Here is a 17,945-nt window from a genome sequence, read left to right as displayed (position 1 = left end):
TGCCACGCATGCTGGGAGCTGTTGATGAAGGCGCCTATTTCAGTATGAAAATGCAGTGAGGAAGCTGCAACAAATAGCAGGTTCCTGGCATCGGAATGGGATTTGGCACAACAGCACAACAGCTTTCATGGCTCTCCTGCCCAACAGACCTATGGGAGCCCTGCCCTGGATGGCCAGACTAGTTCAATCAGATCTCTCAAGCTAAGCAGGGTCAGCCTGGGAGACCATGAAAGAAGTCCTGAGTCCCTACTCAGAGGCAGGCAATGGCAAAGCTCCTCTGAGCGTCTCTTGCCCCACCAGCACATTCCATCTCAATCGGATCTCGGGTTGCCATCTGCTGTTAATACGGTGGCTTATTTGTTTCATTATTTACTTCTTCCCCAGTGGGGACTGAAAGTGGCTCGCGATTGTTCTCCACTTTATTCTCCCAACCACCCTGTGAGGAAGGTTAGGCTGAGAGTGCAAGACTGCATCTATGGCAGAGCGGGGATTTGAATCTGCATCTCCCAGATCCTAGTGTCCAACGCCCTAGCCAGTACACTGAACTGGCTGTTCAACTGGGTCCCTTGGAGACAGAAACTTTCCCTTTACACTGAAAGAAGCCTTTCAGGAAGACCAGCTGTCCTTATGAAGGTTGATGACATGACCCAACTCTGTGAACATCAAGTCTTCTATTACCTGTAATAAACAGAAGCTAAGCTTTTTTTCTGCTTTCCACTGCAGAATCAAGATGTTGGTCTTAATCTTTAAAGCCCTAAACTGTCTGGGATCAGCGTACCTACAGGACTGCCTTTTCCCTTTTCCCCAAGAGCACTACATTCTTCAGACCAACATCTGCTCAGGGTCCCCAGCCCAAAAGAGGTGAAGTTGGCTTCAACCAAGGCTAGATGGGATGCGCTCCCCAGAGAGAGCAGGGCTCGGTGGGACTGGAATCAGTTCCACAGGGCTTGCAGGCGAGGCCTAAAATAAAATAACATCTATCAAGAATGCTGGAGCAGATGTGGAAGATAATAACAAAACCTTACAAAACCCCTGTCTGGGAAATGCCTGGGGGCATTAGGAGAATTGTAAAGTTCTAAAATATAATAATTTATTACTGTGATGTAATCTCACCTCTGGAAGCTGCAAGATACACCTGCTGGCCTGAAGACACTGGCTTCCTTCTGGACATAAGTGAGGATCCTGCAGCTTTTGGCTTCTGTTCAAAACACAGAGGCAAAGAGAGTTCACTAGGGCATTGGAGAAGAAATCACAACAACCGACACCAATCTTCTGCCTTCACAACGCTTTGTAGGCTGGGACTGAACCTGGTCTGTATGCAGAGCAGAGGTTCTTCTAGGGCTTTTTTGCCGGGAGCAGAAAGCAGACATTTCCAAACAGCTGAGCGGCAGTTGCTCCGCCCTTTGATTTCAATGGTTCCAAGCCATTTAAACACTTGTTCTTTGTTCCCCATGAAAACCCAATGGGAGCAGAAAGCAGGGGCTTCCAAACAGCTGAGCACCAGGGACCGCCATTCAGTTGTTTGGTTTCAGTGGCTACGAGCCATTGAAACCAAACAGATGAGCGTTTTTTTCATAAACTGCCAGTTTGTGCCCATCCCTAACATGGAGCACCAGAAAGAAGCAAGGATCAGCAGGGTTACCTAGTTGCAATCAAAACAACACTATCCATAGCCTAGAGGTTGCAAAAGTTTGGATGCCCAAGAGAGTAAAGAAATGCTGGCAATGAATGCTCTCATTCTACTCCCAACCCTGAACAGTCCAAACTGGTGCCCAAAGTACAAAACTCTGCCAAAAAGTCAAGTGTATTAGCAGTAAACAAATGAGAAGAGAAAGCTATGGATCGAGTGCTGTGGGGAGGAACCAGGACAGATTCTGGGATCTGACTTGGACTGTGAAGCAAATTCAGTCTAAATTAAAATGGATTACAAATCCCTCGAGCTGCCTAGTTCTTTTAACACTTAAGGTTGCAGGCTTAATAAGGAATGCGATGTGTACTAGTTCAAAAGCCCGTTTTGCTGAGATCAATGCAACTTACTTTCAAGCTACTGGGCTTTAACACTTGGTCATTCATCCCCTCACCTATCTGAGGATGCAAAGATCTCATTATGCTCAGGAAACGAGAGGCTGACAATGTGATCCTGTGCAGAGCTATTCCAATTTCAGCCTATTGATTTCAGTGGGCCGGCATGGCATGGTGCTTTAAACGCCTGCAGCCTGCCCAGGCTCCTGTTTGATTGCAGATCCAAACCAAGGTTGGCTGGTTAGTTATGTGTTATATGTAATGTTTCCTGTATAATTTTTTCAGGGTGGTATATTACTATGAATAAATACAAAAAATAAATAAACAGAGAGAGGGACGTGAATCCTGTTCGATGGCAGACCCAAACCAAGGTTGGCTCAACAGGGGGGAGGGCTGTGAATCAGAAGCTCCCACATCCAATCCCTACCATCTCCAGTCAAAAAGAACCCTCTAAGATCCTGGAGAGCCACTAGCAGTCTGAGTAGACAATACTGTCCATGATAGATCAATGTGCCGATTGGGTATAAACCCTGGCTTTTCTTGACAGCCCTGGGTCCCCTGAATGGGTGGGAGTTAATTAATTGTAATCTATTTTTTTAATTTGTTAAACATTTATGACCATACTAGTAATCAAGCCCGCTGTACCTAAAATACAGTGGGCGCTAGACATGGGAGCCCCCGGCAGTCGCGCGGAGCAAGGCTGCCGGGGGCTCCCTTGGGCAGCGGAATGACATGACCATATATGGTCATAAATGTTTAACAAATTTAAAAAAATAGATTACAATATGGTCATGTCATTCCCCTCCCCCCTCCCAAAATGGCCAATGATGGGCCCGGAGGGGGTGGAAAGGGGAGGGGCCCTGGGTAAGTGTGTACACAGCTATGCTTCCCAAATCCCAGCCATATTCTAGACAGTCGTGCTACTTCTGGGGTTTCTCAAAGCCCAAACAATGTTAAACAAGTTGAAAAAGGCTGCCTTAAGTACTTATTAACTTTTTTTTTTTTTAAAGGTATAATTTAGGGTTCAAGAAATCCCAGGCGCCTGGTCGCGATAGAAATTTCATTGTACCACTCAGTGTTGTCAGCAATGCTTTTACTGCAAAGTCTTCTCAGCAATCCTCCGTAGAAATACACAGCTAATCTATAGTTTCACGTAAGAATACGCTTTGTTGTGAGACACGAAAAGGTACATGCTGTGGCTTGCTTCTCTTTTAATTCTTCACCCTCAGTGGTGGCAGATGCATTCACTTCTTAACTAGTCGCTTTCTATACTGAAACCAACATGCAATTAAATGGATCAATAATGAAATTATGGAGAAGTTAAGTTAGCATTCAAGGTTAGCCATGTTGCCTGGATGATAATGAAGCACCGTGATGAGTTTGGGATTAGATTTTTATGGCATCGATACCTAGAAAATACGGCCGCTAAAACACAAATCCTTGAAAGCTGAAAAATGCATTTCACTCCTAAATTTTTGAGTTAGAACTATGATGAGGGAGAAGAAGCCCCCGCACTCACCCTCTTTTTATGTATTCTCCCTTACTGATCGTATCCGGCTCGATGCAAATATTCATGAAGTCTTCTGTGCGCTGAAAGAAATTTTTAGAAAGGGAATAAATCAAGGCTTCTATCCACACTGTCTCATTTGCCTTTCAAAGAAATATTTACATGCCCAACCTTGTGCCTCTGAACAACAACAAAGATCAGTTTCTCCCGTTCCTGGGGAAAAAATAATGTTTGCTGACAAGAGAGCTATAAAGAGAACAGTGCCTGTGTGTGCTTTTAAATGGTGACTGTCGCGTTAGAGTCAATACACCCAAGCACATTCTCCCAGGCACACACAAATCCCTTATCTTTATCTCTGTATGCCAAAGACCAACTCAGAAGATTAAATTGTTTTTTTGCATTCACATTCAGGCTGTCTTTTTACTCTCCTATTCCACAGTGAAAGCAATCAAGGCCCCAGCTCTTTAGGAACTACAACAAAACGCTCAAAGCAAGAATATCACTCGTTCTGAAGCGGGGGGTGGGGGGGTGGATTGGCTTATTCCTATTAAAACCTTTTACCAAGCAGTTTATTTGGGAGAAAACGTACTATGCCAAGGAAGAGTATATTACGTCTTCCAAACCCCGGCACTATGCAATACCATCTGATGAAAAGCGACTGAAATATCAACAGGCCGTGCAAGTTTTTGACTTCTCTGGAATTTTTCAGGAGGCTGAATGTTTCCAAAGGGGGGAGGGCAAGAGGGGAGGGGGGACTTAAAGCCTCTTTGCTTCTTTGACAGAATGCTCAGTTGACTTCTGTGGGGGCAGGGCATGGCTAGTATCAAATGATCAAGTTAACCCCCACCCTGGCCGTTCGTTCATTCATTCATTCTATTTGTATATCTCCCTCCCCCCTTAGGCTCAGGGCGGTTCATGTAGAACAGGGGTCGCAGTGGTGCCGGGCCGCAAAGACCTTGGTGCCGGGCCGCCAGCAACCGTACCTGCCTCTTCCCCCCACCCCGTGCTGCGAGAAGCTCACCAGGCCTAGCTTCACTCGCGGCCTGGCAAGCTTCTTGCTGTGAGAGTGGGGGGAAGAGGCTGGCGCGGCCTCCGGCATGCCAGCGGACGCTAACGCACGCGCGCGGAGCTGTCGCATGTGCGCGTTAGCGCCACCTGCTGGCGAAAATGCGCATGCGCGCGGCCGGGCCGGCAGCTTTCCCTCAACCCCGGAGGTGGTCCTCAACGGGAAAAAGGTTGGGGACCGCTAATGTAGAACATAAACAATACACTGAACTTGTTCTACATCAGAAAAAATATACAGTACCATCGTGGTAAGAACAATAACAGATAACTGTTTATCAAAGTAACGATCAACAGGTCCATGGTTGAATTCAGGGATATGGATTGCTGGCGGGGGGGGGGTTTGTCAGGGGTCCAGCAGTGTTCTAGATTTCGGTTGGCCTCAACCAAATGCCTGAAGGAAGAGCTCCCTTTGGCACAACCTGTGTAACTGTTTTAGCTTCATATTTTGAGAAAGAAAGTGTGACAAGCTTGTTCTTGAAATTGGGGTGGGGGGTTTACCAGCATCATCTCTCTTATGATTCCGGAGAACCTTCCCTTCACTCAAAATTGCTCTCAGGGCAGCCAGACTAAAGGTTCTGGGTCACTGCTGTGAGGGACGTTCTACACTCAGCCCGAAGAGTATGGAGATGCCGGAGCTTTAATGAAAGAGCAACAAAGATAGATTTATGTACTGGTTTTGTGGTGAATCCTCTTTAAAGCTCCAAGTTACCAGGCCAGCTCACAACCACAGACAGAATGCACTGCCGTGTCTCATAGAATAGCAAAATGCACAAATCCTTGGGGACAAAACACACTCATCAGGTATTCCTGATCAAGTATCACAAACACATCAGTGCTTGCTTGTTTCCTTCCTTCCCTGGCTCACATTCTGAAATGCCCACAACTGTCACCCAGTGCGTTTTAAAGGAAAACACAGACAAGCGCACACATGGTTGTCATTTTCATTCAAGGCCAGAGGTACTAGGCCAATGATATTTACAGCATGCCTGACAGAAGACATTTCTTCTTGGCCCAATGGTTCACCTCCCTCCGTCCAATAAAACTGAAAAGAGTCCTAAAAAGCAGAAGCTTTTCTGAATGAGAAAGAAAGTGCAGGATTGATTTTCATACATCTGTGCTCTTACTTTCAGGTCAAGGCTTCTGTTTTGAGTGGTGATGGAGAATTCAATTGCTGACAGCTGCGTTTCCTGCCAGGCCTCAGGGGTCACCTCCTTGGGGATTTCTGAAGCCCAAGAGGGAACATTGTTAAGCAGAGAGTGACAACAAGGTAATATTGCATTAATGCTAGCAAAGGTCAAGGCCATTCTCTTTTCAGCTACCCCACAAGACTTAATTTCATCCAGATTTAAGGCTCAGAGATGCAAGAAAGCAAAGCAGACAGGTGGTGGAAACTGCCGTTGAGTCCCAGCTGACTTATAAGCTACCCTGTACTGTTTTCAAGGCAAGAGACGTCCAGAGGTGATTTGCCATTGTCTGCCTCTGCTTGGCAAGCCTGATATTCCTTGGTGGTCTCCCATCCAAATACTGATTAAGGTGGACCTTGCTGAGCTTCCAAGACCGCATGAGACACAGCTAGCCTTGCCGATCCAGGTCAGGGCATTATAACTATACCTGGGAATACTGCAAAAACACTTGAAGTTCCTGTGACCCAACTGGACTGGACTGGGCCATTCGTAGCCAACAAATCACAGAATCATAGATTCATAGAGTTGGAAGGGGCCACACAGGCCATCTAGTCCAACCCCCTGCTCAACGCAGGATCAGCCCAAAGCATCCTAAAGCATCCAAGAAAAGTGTGCATCCAACCTTTGCTTGAAGACTGCCAGTGAGGGGGAGCTCACCACCTCCTTAGGCAGCCTATTCCACTGCTGAACTACTCTGACTGTGAAATTTTTTTTCCTGATATCTAGCCTATATCGTTGTACTTGAAGTTTAAACCCATTACTGCGTGTCCTCTCCTCTGCAACCAACAGAAACAGCATCCTGCCCTCCTCCAACAAAGCAGAGTAACTTGTAAAATTCACTGAAGTAGCTGATGGATCTGACAAGGTCATGTCGTATTGGCCTAGCAGGGAATCAGGTTAAACGCAGCTCTCCTACCACCTCTTGCCCTCCTCCTCTCCAAGCTCGGCCTCCCCTCGTAAGGCCTGGATCCCAGCCCCTCAGCCGTCCTGGTTGCCCTTCTCCGAAAACCTTCCAGCTTGTCTATATTCTTCTCAGACTGCGGCTCCCAGAACTAGACACAATATTCCATGAGAGATCTAACCAATGCATGATAAGGTGGTATTACAACTCCCCTTGCTCTAGATCAGTGGTCCCCAATCTTTCTGAGGCTGGGGACTGGCAGGGCATCGGGCCGCGCCCGCACGGACCATGCCCGTGCATCGGGCCGCGCCCGCGCATCGGGCCTGCGCATCGGGCCGCGCCCGCGCATCGGGCCTGCACGGGCCGCGCCTGCACGATGCGCAGCCCGGCCCTGATTCCCTCTCCCCGCCCTCCCGCAGTAAGAAGCTTCCCGGGCCGCAAGCTTGCGGCCTGGGAAGTTTTTTACTGCGGGGGGGGCGGGGAGAGGGAGCCGCGGCCCGGCGTCATGGCCTTCGCGGCCCGGCACTGGGCCGAAGCCCACAGGTTGGGGACCACTGCTCTAGATTCTACGCTCCCAGCAACGCAGCCTTCTGAGAGGGAGCAGAAACTTCCACACATCGGCTTACCTTTTACAGTCGGTGCCCAGTATTGTGCGAGCCTCTTGTATAGCCTGACATGTAAAGGAGGTCTCTGAGTCTTCCGTTCTGGCTCTTCTGGAGGCCTTGGAGTTGGGCCCAAATAGGTGAGGGAGACTGGATGCTTCTGAGGCCAGCCCTTGACGTTTGAGGGGGGAAAGAAAACACAATTTCCATTGGACAGGGCGTCTAACGGATCAGTCGGGACAATAAAGCCAAGACAAAACACGGCCCCTAGGCAAGGATATGGTATCCCTGCCAGGGAACATGAGATGTGACATTGTCTAGGTTTCAGGGCAGGTCACGAGGGTCACCGTCACTGCTTGCTTCAGTGATGCACGGAGGAAGGTCAATCAGTAAAAGAAGAATCACAGAATCACAGAGTTGGAAGGGGCCATACAGGCTATCTAGTCCAACTCCCGGGTCAATGCAGGATCAGCCCAAAGCATCCTAAAGCATGCAAGAAGAAGAGTTGGTTCTTATATGCCGCTTTTCCCTACCTGAAGGAGGCTCAAAGTGGATTACAGTTGCCTTCCCTTTCCTCTCCCCATTACAGGCACCTGTGAGTTGGTTGAGAATCACCCTGATATTACTGACGAAGAAGAGTTGGTTCTTATATGCTGCTTTCCTCTACCCGAAGGAGTCTCAAAGTGGCTTACATTCACCTTCCCTTTCCTCTCCCCACAACAGACACCGTGTGAGGTGGGTGAGGCTGAGAGAGCCTTGATATTCCTGCTCTGCCAGAACAGTTTTATCAGTGCCGTGGTGAGCCAAAGGTCACCCAGCTGGCTGCATGTGGAGGAGCGCAGAATCAAACTCGGCATGCCAGATTAGAAGTCCACACTCCTAACCACTACACCAAACTGGCACTCAAAGGGATAAACAACCAGCCCTTTCATTGCCAAACTTCGCACAGCCCTCCTGCGGAATTCAGTGCCACAAGACACGAGTCCAATGGGTTTCTGGAGAGGCAGCGGACAGATTTCCCAGCTTGGTAAATACAAGTGCTGTCATTATACATTGCTAAGTAATAACTGGCTGCTGTAGCTGACACAGACTGAAAGCGTGTGTTGCTTTGTGGCTACAGTGTTAGACTAGAACAGCCTTTCTCAACTTATTTACCATTGAGAAACCCCGGAAACATCCTTCAGGCCTCAAGAAACCCCCAAAGTGGTGTGATCATGCAGAATATGGTTGGGAAGCATAGCTGGGTACACGTCCATCCGTGACCCCTTCCCTTCCCACCTCCTCCAGGCCCATCACTGGCCATTTTGGGAAGGGGGTGGGTGGGTCAACATGACCATATATACATATCATATCACGGGTCGTTTCAGACAAATCTTTAAAATATATTATAAATAAAATAACTCCCACCCATTCAGGAAACCCTTCCAGAACTGTCAAGAAACCCCAGGGTTTCACGAAACCCTGGTCAAGAAAGATCCCACAGGGATCTGATCGCCCCTCAGCTGATTGTGGTCCAGTCCCTCTGCGTCCGATCCTTGCTCCGTACGGTTGTTGCGAGGACAAGGTGGAAAATAAGAACTCCACAAAGGCTGGACATATAGAGCCAAAGGTACAAGCAACTGACTCTACGTCACAAAGTACATAAGGTTTGATCAGGATTGTGAGTTGCTGGGGGAACGGGTGGGAGGAGAGAAGCAGAGGACAGGAGCTCCCCTTGACATTCTCCCCTCAAAGCTTCTCACGCAAGTCGCTCTCATCGGTCTAATAAAGCCCGTCCTTAGTGATTGATGCTGCAGCATTTCAAGGGAAGGCGACGTGGAGCATTATCTGTCTGGGGAATCAGGAGAGAGGTGTGAATGGGGGGGGGGGGCGGTAAACGTGGCCCCTTCAACGGGTATGTCAAACCCTTCAGTGCTGGAGAACTTTAAAACTAGAGCAATTAACCTTTCTGCTCATTTAGCGACAGAAGGCAGGCTGGCTGGAAGAGGCAGATTATCAACAGTCCTGGAGGCTCTATTTATAGGCGCTGCTTACGTCAATGCAATAAACCTCAGGACGCAGCATTAGCATAACAAAACCACCGGAGAATGCTGCTCAGGAGGAAGGCAGCCGGGAGTCGGGAGCCGCTTCTGGTGGGTCTCCGTGGCACGTAGCATCTTTCTTCGCCCTTCCGCTACGTTCCAGCAGCTTGTGCCCTGGCACTCCTATTTCAGTTGCGATCTGGCACGATGCGCTTCAAGCCGTGCGGTTTCTGCCGTCCAATGGCAGTCAGTGCTAAAGGGGCTTCAAATCAGCCCAGTACTGAGGACCAATTTTTGGATCGATCAGGGCTACGCTCCCTTCTGCAAATAACACAAATTCTAGCACCGCTTGAACATGACAGAAAGGCATGAGACTGCCATTGTGTCGGGGCAGGTCTCTAGTGCCTGCAGCCTACAGTCATCTCTACTGATTAGTAGTGGCCTTCCAAAGAAGACAAGCCTATTGCGTGGAAATGTGAAGAGCTGAAAACGAGGCTGCCCTTGCCTGTAACTGTTGTTCATCATGTAGTCTTCTGTGCCAGCGTGGTGTCGTGGTTAAGAGTGGCAGCTTCTAATCTGGTGAGCCGGGTTTGATTCCCCGTTCCTCGTCCACATGCAGCCAGGTGGGGGACCTTGGGCTTGTCACAGCCCTGATAGTGCTGTTCTCACAGAACAGTTTCTCTCAGGGCTCTCTCAGCCTCACCTACCTCACAAGGCGTCTGTTGTGGGGAGAGGAAGAGAAGACAATTGTAAGTCAATTTGAGACTCCTTCAGGCAGTGAAAAGTGGGGTATAAACACCAACTCTTCTTCTGTGCACAGAAGCTGCAGAGATTTCCAAAGTTTAGGACTGCCCTCCCTCCCTCTGGCATCTTCCCGCCAAAAGAATCACAAGACCAGGAGGAGAGGTGCTACTCCCTCAGTTCGCTGTTCTGTCTTTCCCCGTCACCTCATTCTGAAGGCTGAGAAGACTTTTTTTCTCTCAAAACTTCTCTCTCTCTTTTTTTGGTCATGAGCACGCATATGAATGAAAAATAAACTGCATTTAAGAAGGTTCCCGAGTTTCCTCACAGTGTGATGGCCGCCACCAACCTGCAAGGGTTGGGTTGTGTGAGGACACTGACCTGGGACTTCACACAGACACAGCTTTGGACACTGTAACTGAACGGTGCTACATATACTTAGTGGGCATGGCAATTCACCTTCCTCCCAATACCACAACATCAAAACAACCGGCCCTGGGAAGCACTTTTACCTTTAACGTATTGAAAAAGTGGGCTGCTTTAGTTTTCAGAGGGCCAAGGTACCAATACCTGGGAAAGAAAAAGAAAGAAAAACCACCATAAATTCTTGATGCAGTTTTTACTAAAAGGTTTTTCTTGCAGCCTCATCTTTGCACTGGGTTGGGAATGGAGAGTGTGAAAAAGATCTACCTCCATAAATGCCTTCCACAGACCTTGCAGAGGGTCTATGACAGTGAATGGAGATTAGCAAATGCATCACAAAACTCACAAGTTTTATGGTGGCCACTCCTTGAAGTGCTCATGACACATGGAGCAAGATCACCTCCTTCTGTATGAACTTATGTGGCTACTAGGGTCATCTTGGGGGCCACTGCTTCAAGCATTCCCACTATCCATTTACATGGGTGGCAACAAGACAAAAAACCTTTCTGGTTGTGGCACAAAAATTCCATAATTTTTGTCTGTCTCTTTCTATCATTGCCTTCTGCCAGTAGGTGAGAGTTTTTAAGCATTTTGTCTGGTGTTTCTTCACTGATTCTTACCAATTTATGAGTTTTGTTTTAATGGTTTTTAATTTTTGATGAATTTATTTGTGTTTTAAATCTTGTTTGCATGCCTTTTATTGTTTGCTGCCTTAAGGAACTTATGATTGGTGGAAAGACGGCATAAAAATGTCTGAAATAGAAAATTCCACGCTACTGACAGTTGCATCTGGTGGAAATGTAGACTTTCTCCATGAAACTGGAGACTTCAGCAGGCTCCAAATGCAGGAGTGTCTTCAACTGTCGTCAATGCACATGAACCAGAGATCTAATCCAGACTCTAAGTAACTCTTTGTGCTTTGGGTCAATTTAGGAGGGAGATAAAATTTATTCTGGGTTTGACACCTATGGGCACTTTTGGAATTCTGACAGAAGATGGCAGGCGCAACCACAAAATGGCTGCCACAGTGGGTGGAGTCATAAAATGGTTGCTGGAGGAAGTTGAACCAACCACAAATGATCAGGAATCAAGTTTTTCTGTAACTCGAACTGTAACTGGTCAACATTTCAGGCAGAAGCTCTGTTTAATGGGATGCCTTTCAGTCTATTCAGCCAGAAGGCTTGTCGGGGAAAAGCCCCTCGTAGCCCCACCCACATTCTAAAGGCGCTTGATGAATGCCTGGAACGTGTTAGGAACCCACAGGCAATACACTGGGAACACATGTTTTGTTCTACAACACAGTGGACCATATGGTTTTGCAAGCCTATGCTCACGTTTGCACATAAGCAGCCCAAGGAGGAGAGAAGCTGCTTGCTGCGGTGCCAAACCCAAATCGGTGCTATTATGGGAATAACGCCCAGCCTATTGGTTGCTGTTCTATCAGCCAGCTCCTTCCGGACTTTAGAGAGAATCCCCCGCTAAGCCTGATGCCAAACAGGGAAAACTGCAAGCTACTGTTTGAGGCAGAGAGAGATAAGAACAGCAGCCGGTGCCAGCACAGGAGGAAGAGAGAACTCAGAAGGAAAGCAACCCTGGATGCCTTTACTTGCTGACTTTTGCCCCTGCGTCTCTGTAAGAGCCCCATCTCAACCCCGTTACAGCAAACACCGGCTGGTCTTTGTTTCCCTGTAGAGGAAAAAAAAGAAAACAAGCAGCATATTATTGTAAGCAGTCCATTAGTTACACTAACCTCCGATCTCCTAAAATGGGGCTGAACAAAACAGCAACCACTAAATAAACGGCTCATACTGAAACAGAAAGAACAGATAAATGCTTCATGGAGTAAGTTTGACTGTACCTCTTCAGCCATAGGCTGTGTGTGTGTTTGTGTGTGTGTATAGGCATCTGTTATGAGCCTCTTGTGGTGCAGAGTGGTAAGCGGCAGAAATGCTGTCTGAAGCTGTCTGCCCATGAAGCTGGGAGTTCAATCCCAGCAGCCGGCTCATGGTTGACTTAGCCTTCCATTCTTCCGAGGTCGGTAAAATGAGTACCCAGTTAGCTGGGGGGTAAACGGTAATGACTGGGGAAGGCACTGGCAAACCACTCCGTACTGAGTCTGTCATGAAAACGCTGGAGGGCGTCACCCCAAGGGTCAGACATGACTCGGTGCTTGCACAGGGGATACCTTTACCTTTAGGCATCTGTAGCTGGAATACAGAGTAGCACCCATGTTACTATGACACAGTAAACATACACTGAAGAAAGAGGGGGAAATGTAGAGTTTAGACCAGTGCCAGGTCTCCAGGAGTCTTTCAGTTTTAGTCCCAATCCACAAGGCAGCTCAGAGGGTTGAGGAGTGCTGACATTCTCCTCCGCCTTCCTCTCCTGGAATCTGCAGGACAATGGGAATGCTTGCTAGCACCTTTTCCTTCCTTTACCTCCAAGCATCCCAGCTTCCTTCCTTTAACTGACCTAACAGGACCTCCTCCCACCCTCATCATTTTGTTTATTTCAGGGGGCTACAAACACATCTTTGGACCCCTCTTTCTGAGAAACAGCGATATAGAGATCTTAAGCCTGGGGAAAAAACACATTTTGTCTTTTATTCAGCCCATCTCGGATATTTCTGATTTTTACACCCCACATCAAAACATCTCCATTTGGTGGGTTTAGGAACTACAAAGTACCCTCCTCAATCTTCAAAGGCAAAACTGGATATTTACATGAGCGCTGGAACACTTCAGTGTGCTTCGCTTGCCAGCCTCCAGGATATCTTCTGCATGCGTCCAGGGTGCTCGACGCCCTGTGTTTTTCTTATGGTTTCATCTGTGCCAGACAGGTAGCTATAAAACTTTCTCTGCCTCCAAAATCCTCCCTCCATCCCTTTACTTTCAACTCTGGTGTTTGGTTTAAACTGCATAAAAGGTGTGTGGATTGCATGAAGGTGCGTGTATGTTAGTTTGAAATTCCGTTTTTCAATTTTAAAAAATCATTTTCATTTTTTCCTCCCGTTTGGACTACTCACAGGGAAGGGCCCCAGAGCATCAATTGGTGAAAAGATCCCGAAGCTACCCCTCTCTCATATGCCTAATTCCTCAAAACAAAACTTTACTATCTAGTTAAAGTAACAGCCACTACATAAAACTGATGAAAAGGGAAGTTTTTACAGGAAGATGACAAGTCTCTGATTTCATTCACAGCGTGGCTACTTGTAGCTTGGGAAGAAGATGGGCCAAGACCTCTGAATTACCCCCAGTAGGACTTCCCAAGGGCCATACCTATTATATGCAAAGAGAACAAAAGGCACATCCCCTAGCACAGGGGTTGTCAACCCCCGGTGCGTGGCCCTCAGTGACGGGCTGCCACACCTGCCTTCCCCCCTCCCCCCCCCCGCAGAGAGAAGCTCACCAGGCTGCTTCACTCGCGGCCCAGCTAGTTTTCTGCTGTGAGAGCTGGGGGGGGGGGGGGGAAGATGCAGGCACAGCTGTCGGCACGCCGGCGGGCACAAACGCGCAGGTGTGGAGCTCCCGCGCATGCGCGTTAGCGCTCCCTGGTGGTGAAAATGCGCACGTGCGGAGCACCAGGGGGCGCTAACGCGCATGCACAGCACCTGGGCCACCGGCTCTTCACCACCTCCGGAGGCAGTCCTCAACCTTAAAAAGTTTGGGGACCGCTACCCTAGCAGATGCTCCCACACTGCTGACGTGCACACGACCCTTATTCTGGATTGCCAGCAAACTCATTGTCCAGCTAGACGGACACCACTCTTCCCTTACTTCTTCCTCCCCAGATTAGGGGTGCTTTTCAAGAATTCTTTGGGTAAGCTATGGATTCTGTAGAAACACGCAGAAGGTGCAGGCACAAAGCCGTCCGTGTAACAATGCCCCGCTCCCTCAACACAGGACAAAAGGAGTAGCTAAGAAAGTACTGATACCTTGATCTGTAAAACATCAACAGGCATCATCTCTCCTTTCAAAATGGACAGTGTCGCCTCAGTGATGTGTCTGAGAAAGAAAAGCACACAGCTCAGGGGCGGAAGGTCTTGCGTGCAAACATCAACTTGACCAGGTAAGGAGGCACTCGGGCAGCAAGGCTGGGAAAGAGTCCTGAGGGAGGCCCTGAAGGAATTATGAGGGCACTAGGCTGAATGGCTGAAAACACCACATCTGCCCTGACCTGGATAGCCCAGGCCCAACCCATCTCATTAGATCCCTGGCTCATCTTGGGATGGGAGGCCACCCAGGAAGTCCAGGGTCAATAGGCAAATGCAGACCATGGCAAACCACCTCTGCCGTGAAAACCCTACAGGGTCTCCATGTGCGGACTGTGGTTTTCATGCACCTGTAGGGTTTAAAACTTCTAACTCGCCCTGCCCACCCCAGGTAGGAAATGTCAAGACCAATACAATAAGAATGAAGCACTGCCAAGTTGCAATTGAGTTATAGTGACTCCCCTCAAGCCAAGAGCTGAGCAGAGGTGGTTTGCTGTTGCCTCCCTCTGCACACCAGTCCTGGTATTCCTTGAAGATCTCCTGCCTGAGTTTTGTTTAATCATGTATTCAGCATATGGCACAAGTGTAATGTAGCCAGGAGCTCCTAGGACTGTCTGGCAGCCAGGCAAGGGATGTCCGAAGGTGGTCTGCTATTGCCTGCCTCTGTGTCATGGTCCTAGCGTCCCTTGGTGGTCTCCCATCTAAACAGTAGCTGGGGTCTACCCTGCTTAGCTTCCGAGATCGGGCTTGCCAGTTCAGGAATCCCATCCAAGGGTAACACTTCCTCAATGGCACCATTATAACCCTACAAGGATCAGTGACTGGGTGGAGTTCAAGCGTTAGCCTGGGCAAAGCCCAACGGAGGGTCTTCTTCAGACTGGGCTACCAGTTCACGCACACTGGATGGAGCCAGCCTCTAATCCACAGAAGTTTGCGAGAACCGGGGAACGCAGTGCCTATCTGTGAAGCTGCTGATGAGTTGGCAGACAAAAGGCTGCGGGTGGCGGAGAGAGTCGTGCTTGGTTAGACATGCTCGGAGCACGCCAACTCCCAAAGGCACTGCCAGGATCTCGCAGATTAGCCTTGGGCTCAGCTGGTGGCTGCGCAATCGATCATGGGCATCAGCCACGCTTATTGCCTTCTTCCGCACCGCTGGCCAATGTGGTAGCGCCAGTGCTTTGGCTGCCTGGGCAGAGAGCTGGCCCTGAGCACCCAGCAAGGGTCCGGCGGGCTACTCCTGCTTAAGCATCACTGAATCCAGGTTGCAGTGTTATCATTTGCCTTTGGCCCGGGCCTTCCGTGGCTGCTAGTGGATTCCTTTTGTCCACACAGAGGACTGCTTGCTGATGGCAACTCCTTCACATTCTGTTTGTCAGAAACTTGGCTGGCATCCTTTGGATAAGGTTTTCTTCCAGGCCAGCTGGCACAACACCTCTCATTTGGAACTCAGATAGCTTATCTTAAGGGCAATATTAATCTTACGGGTCTAATACTAGATATATATTTTAAAGACTAGTGAAATGGAAGTCTTAAAATTAAGATTCCCCCTCTTAAAATGGAAACTAGCTGTGTCAAGCTGGCCTGTATTAGACCCGTAAGATTAATATTGCTCTTATGATGAACTATCAGAGTTCCAAATGGGAGGTGTTAAAGTTGCCCCTTTAAAATGGCAACTGGTGGTGTCAAACTGGTATTATATTTCCTTTGTCGTGGAGGCCACGTTGCTCAAGACCCAATCTCCTGACAGTGGAGATTTCTAAATAACCCTGCTGGGCAAAACATGCCGAATTATCTTCATTCTGGACCTGTCAGCCCAACTGGGGATGGCAGATCCACTTTGGATACCCAACAGCGTCTCTATCCACCATCCACACCTGCTTCTCCCTCCCTTTCTGCTAACCTATTGAAGAGGTTTCATTTACACTCCGCTTCTCTTCCCATCGGGGACCCAAAGCAGCTTCCCTGGTTCTCCTCTCCTACGTTTCAGCCTCAAAACAGCCCTATGAGGTAGAGCAGGCCGAGAATGGGCAACTGTGCCCAAGGCTGCCCAGCAAGATTCCAGGGGGGAAAAGCAGATTCTAACCTGGGTCTTCCAGAGCCTAGCCCAACACTCTATCCGGTAACACAGCCTCACCCCGCTAACCGGCTCGCACAGCTTCTAGAACGGCACACAAACTCACTGGACTTGGTTTGCACTCTCAGGATACAGTGTGTGACTCAAGGTGCTCCTTTTCCCAAGGGGGATGAATCCTATAGGGATCTTACTGAAGGATGCCTGGAAAGGAACACAGGGGAAAGAAACGGCATCAGCATTGGCGGAATGAGGCTTCCTTTCTGCAGAACACAGCTGTGCCTGAGATCACCCCTCCCACCAAGCCCCCCTTGGCATGCAGGGACAGGCACTTCCTCAGAGGCCGTGATGAATAAGGACTCGGAGCGTCAGGCTCTTTGGCCAGGGTGCCAAGTGGCCACAAAGCAGCCTTCTGTAGGCATTAGGTTCCCTGTTGCACACACAGAGGCTGGCACATCCTCTCCAAGCGACGCGTGGATTCTCTCCCGCGACCTGCCACCTTCCAAAGAGCGGAAATCAGCCGAAGCGCAGCTGTGCTCCGCCCGAGCGGATCGCCAAGCGAAAGCACACAATTAGGCAACGAATGACTCCGATCGCCCTTCCTTTAACTAGGCAACAAGAACGACGTTCAAAAAGCAACCCTGTAAATCGCTATTCGGTACCAATTAAAGAACCCTTGATAAAACAGACAATTTTTCATCTTTGCCTCTGCAACAAGTCTCCAGATGCAAGGAAAAGCTTTCGGGGATCTGCACCACAGATCTGCCTTTCTCTGGAGATGTGGCCTGCCATGAGCTGTGGGCTGGAATTTGTTCTCCTTCACGGGGCACAGCATAGGCCACCTTCAGTCTTCAAGCAGTGGCTGGACAGGTACTTATCAAGATTGATCCTGCATTGATCAGGGGCTTGGATTAGATGGCCTGTATGGCCCCTTCCATAGAGCCTCTTGTGGTGCAGCGTGGTAAGGCAGCAGACATGCAGTCTGAAGCTCTGCCCATGAGGCTGGGAGTTCAATCCCAGCAGCCGGCTCAAGGTTGACTCAGCCTTCCATCCTTCCGAGGTCGGTAAAATGAGTACCCAGCTTGCTGGGGGGTAAACGGGAATGACTGGGGAAGGCACTGGCAAACCACCCCGTATTGAGTCTGCCATGAAAACGCTAGAGGGCGTCACCCCAAGGGTCAGACATGACCCGGTGCTTGCAAAGGGGATACCTTTACCTTTATGGCCCCTTCCAACTCTATGATTCTATGAACTCCCATCTCCCACCCACCCCCACCCTCCGGAGGGCCCCTCAAAGTGTTCCAGCAAATCACCATGATTTTTTTTAACCATAATACCTTGTGAGTATAAGTGTGTGAGAGCACAGAAGTGAAGGTAGCCCATGTAATTCAGACTCTAACGCTCTGGTCTCAGGACA

The 17,945-nt window shown here is 48.9% G+C and overlaps 1 protein-coding gene across 5 annotated transcripts in view; it reads right to left on the bottom strand.

The window, feature by feature from the left end:
* The window catches only part of AGK (acylglycerol kinase), a 62,838-nt gene that overhangs the window by 11,955 nt on the left and 32,938 nt on the right, over positions 1–17,945 (bottom strand). For all 5 annotated transcript variants that reach the window (XM_077339867.1, XM_077339868.1, XM_077339866.1 and 2 more), the window contains 8 exons: positions 16,638–16,732; positions 14,401–14,470; positions 12,073–12,152; positions 10,556–10,613; positions 7,306–7,453; positions 5,719–5,816; positions 3,542–3,612; positions 1,114–1,198 (listed from right to left, as the gene is read on the bottom strand). In XM_077339867.1, the coding sequence (XP_077195982.1) occupies positions 1,114–1,198; positions 3,542–3,612; positions 5,719–5,816; positions 7,306–7,453; positions 10,556–10,613; positions 12,073–12,152; positions 14,401–14,470; positions 16,638–16,732 (705 nt within the window). The remainder of the gene's footprint in view (positions 1–1,113; positions 1,199–3,541; positions 3,613–5,718; positions 5,817–7,305; positions 7,454–10,555; positions 10,614–12,072; positions 12,153–14,400; positions 14,471–16,637; positions 16,733–17,945) is intronic.

Source organism: Paroedura picta, chromosome 5 (assembly GCF_049243985.1).
Source record: "Paroedura picta isolate Pp20150507F chromosome 5, Ppicta_v3.0, whole genome shotgun sequence".
Classification (NCBI taxonomy): Eukaryota; Metazoa; Chordata; class Lepidosauria; order Squamata; family Gekkonidae; genus Paroedura; species Paroedura picta.
Note: the sequence above shows the minus strand (reverse complement) of the source record. Positions and strands in the feature narration are given on the sequence as shown.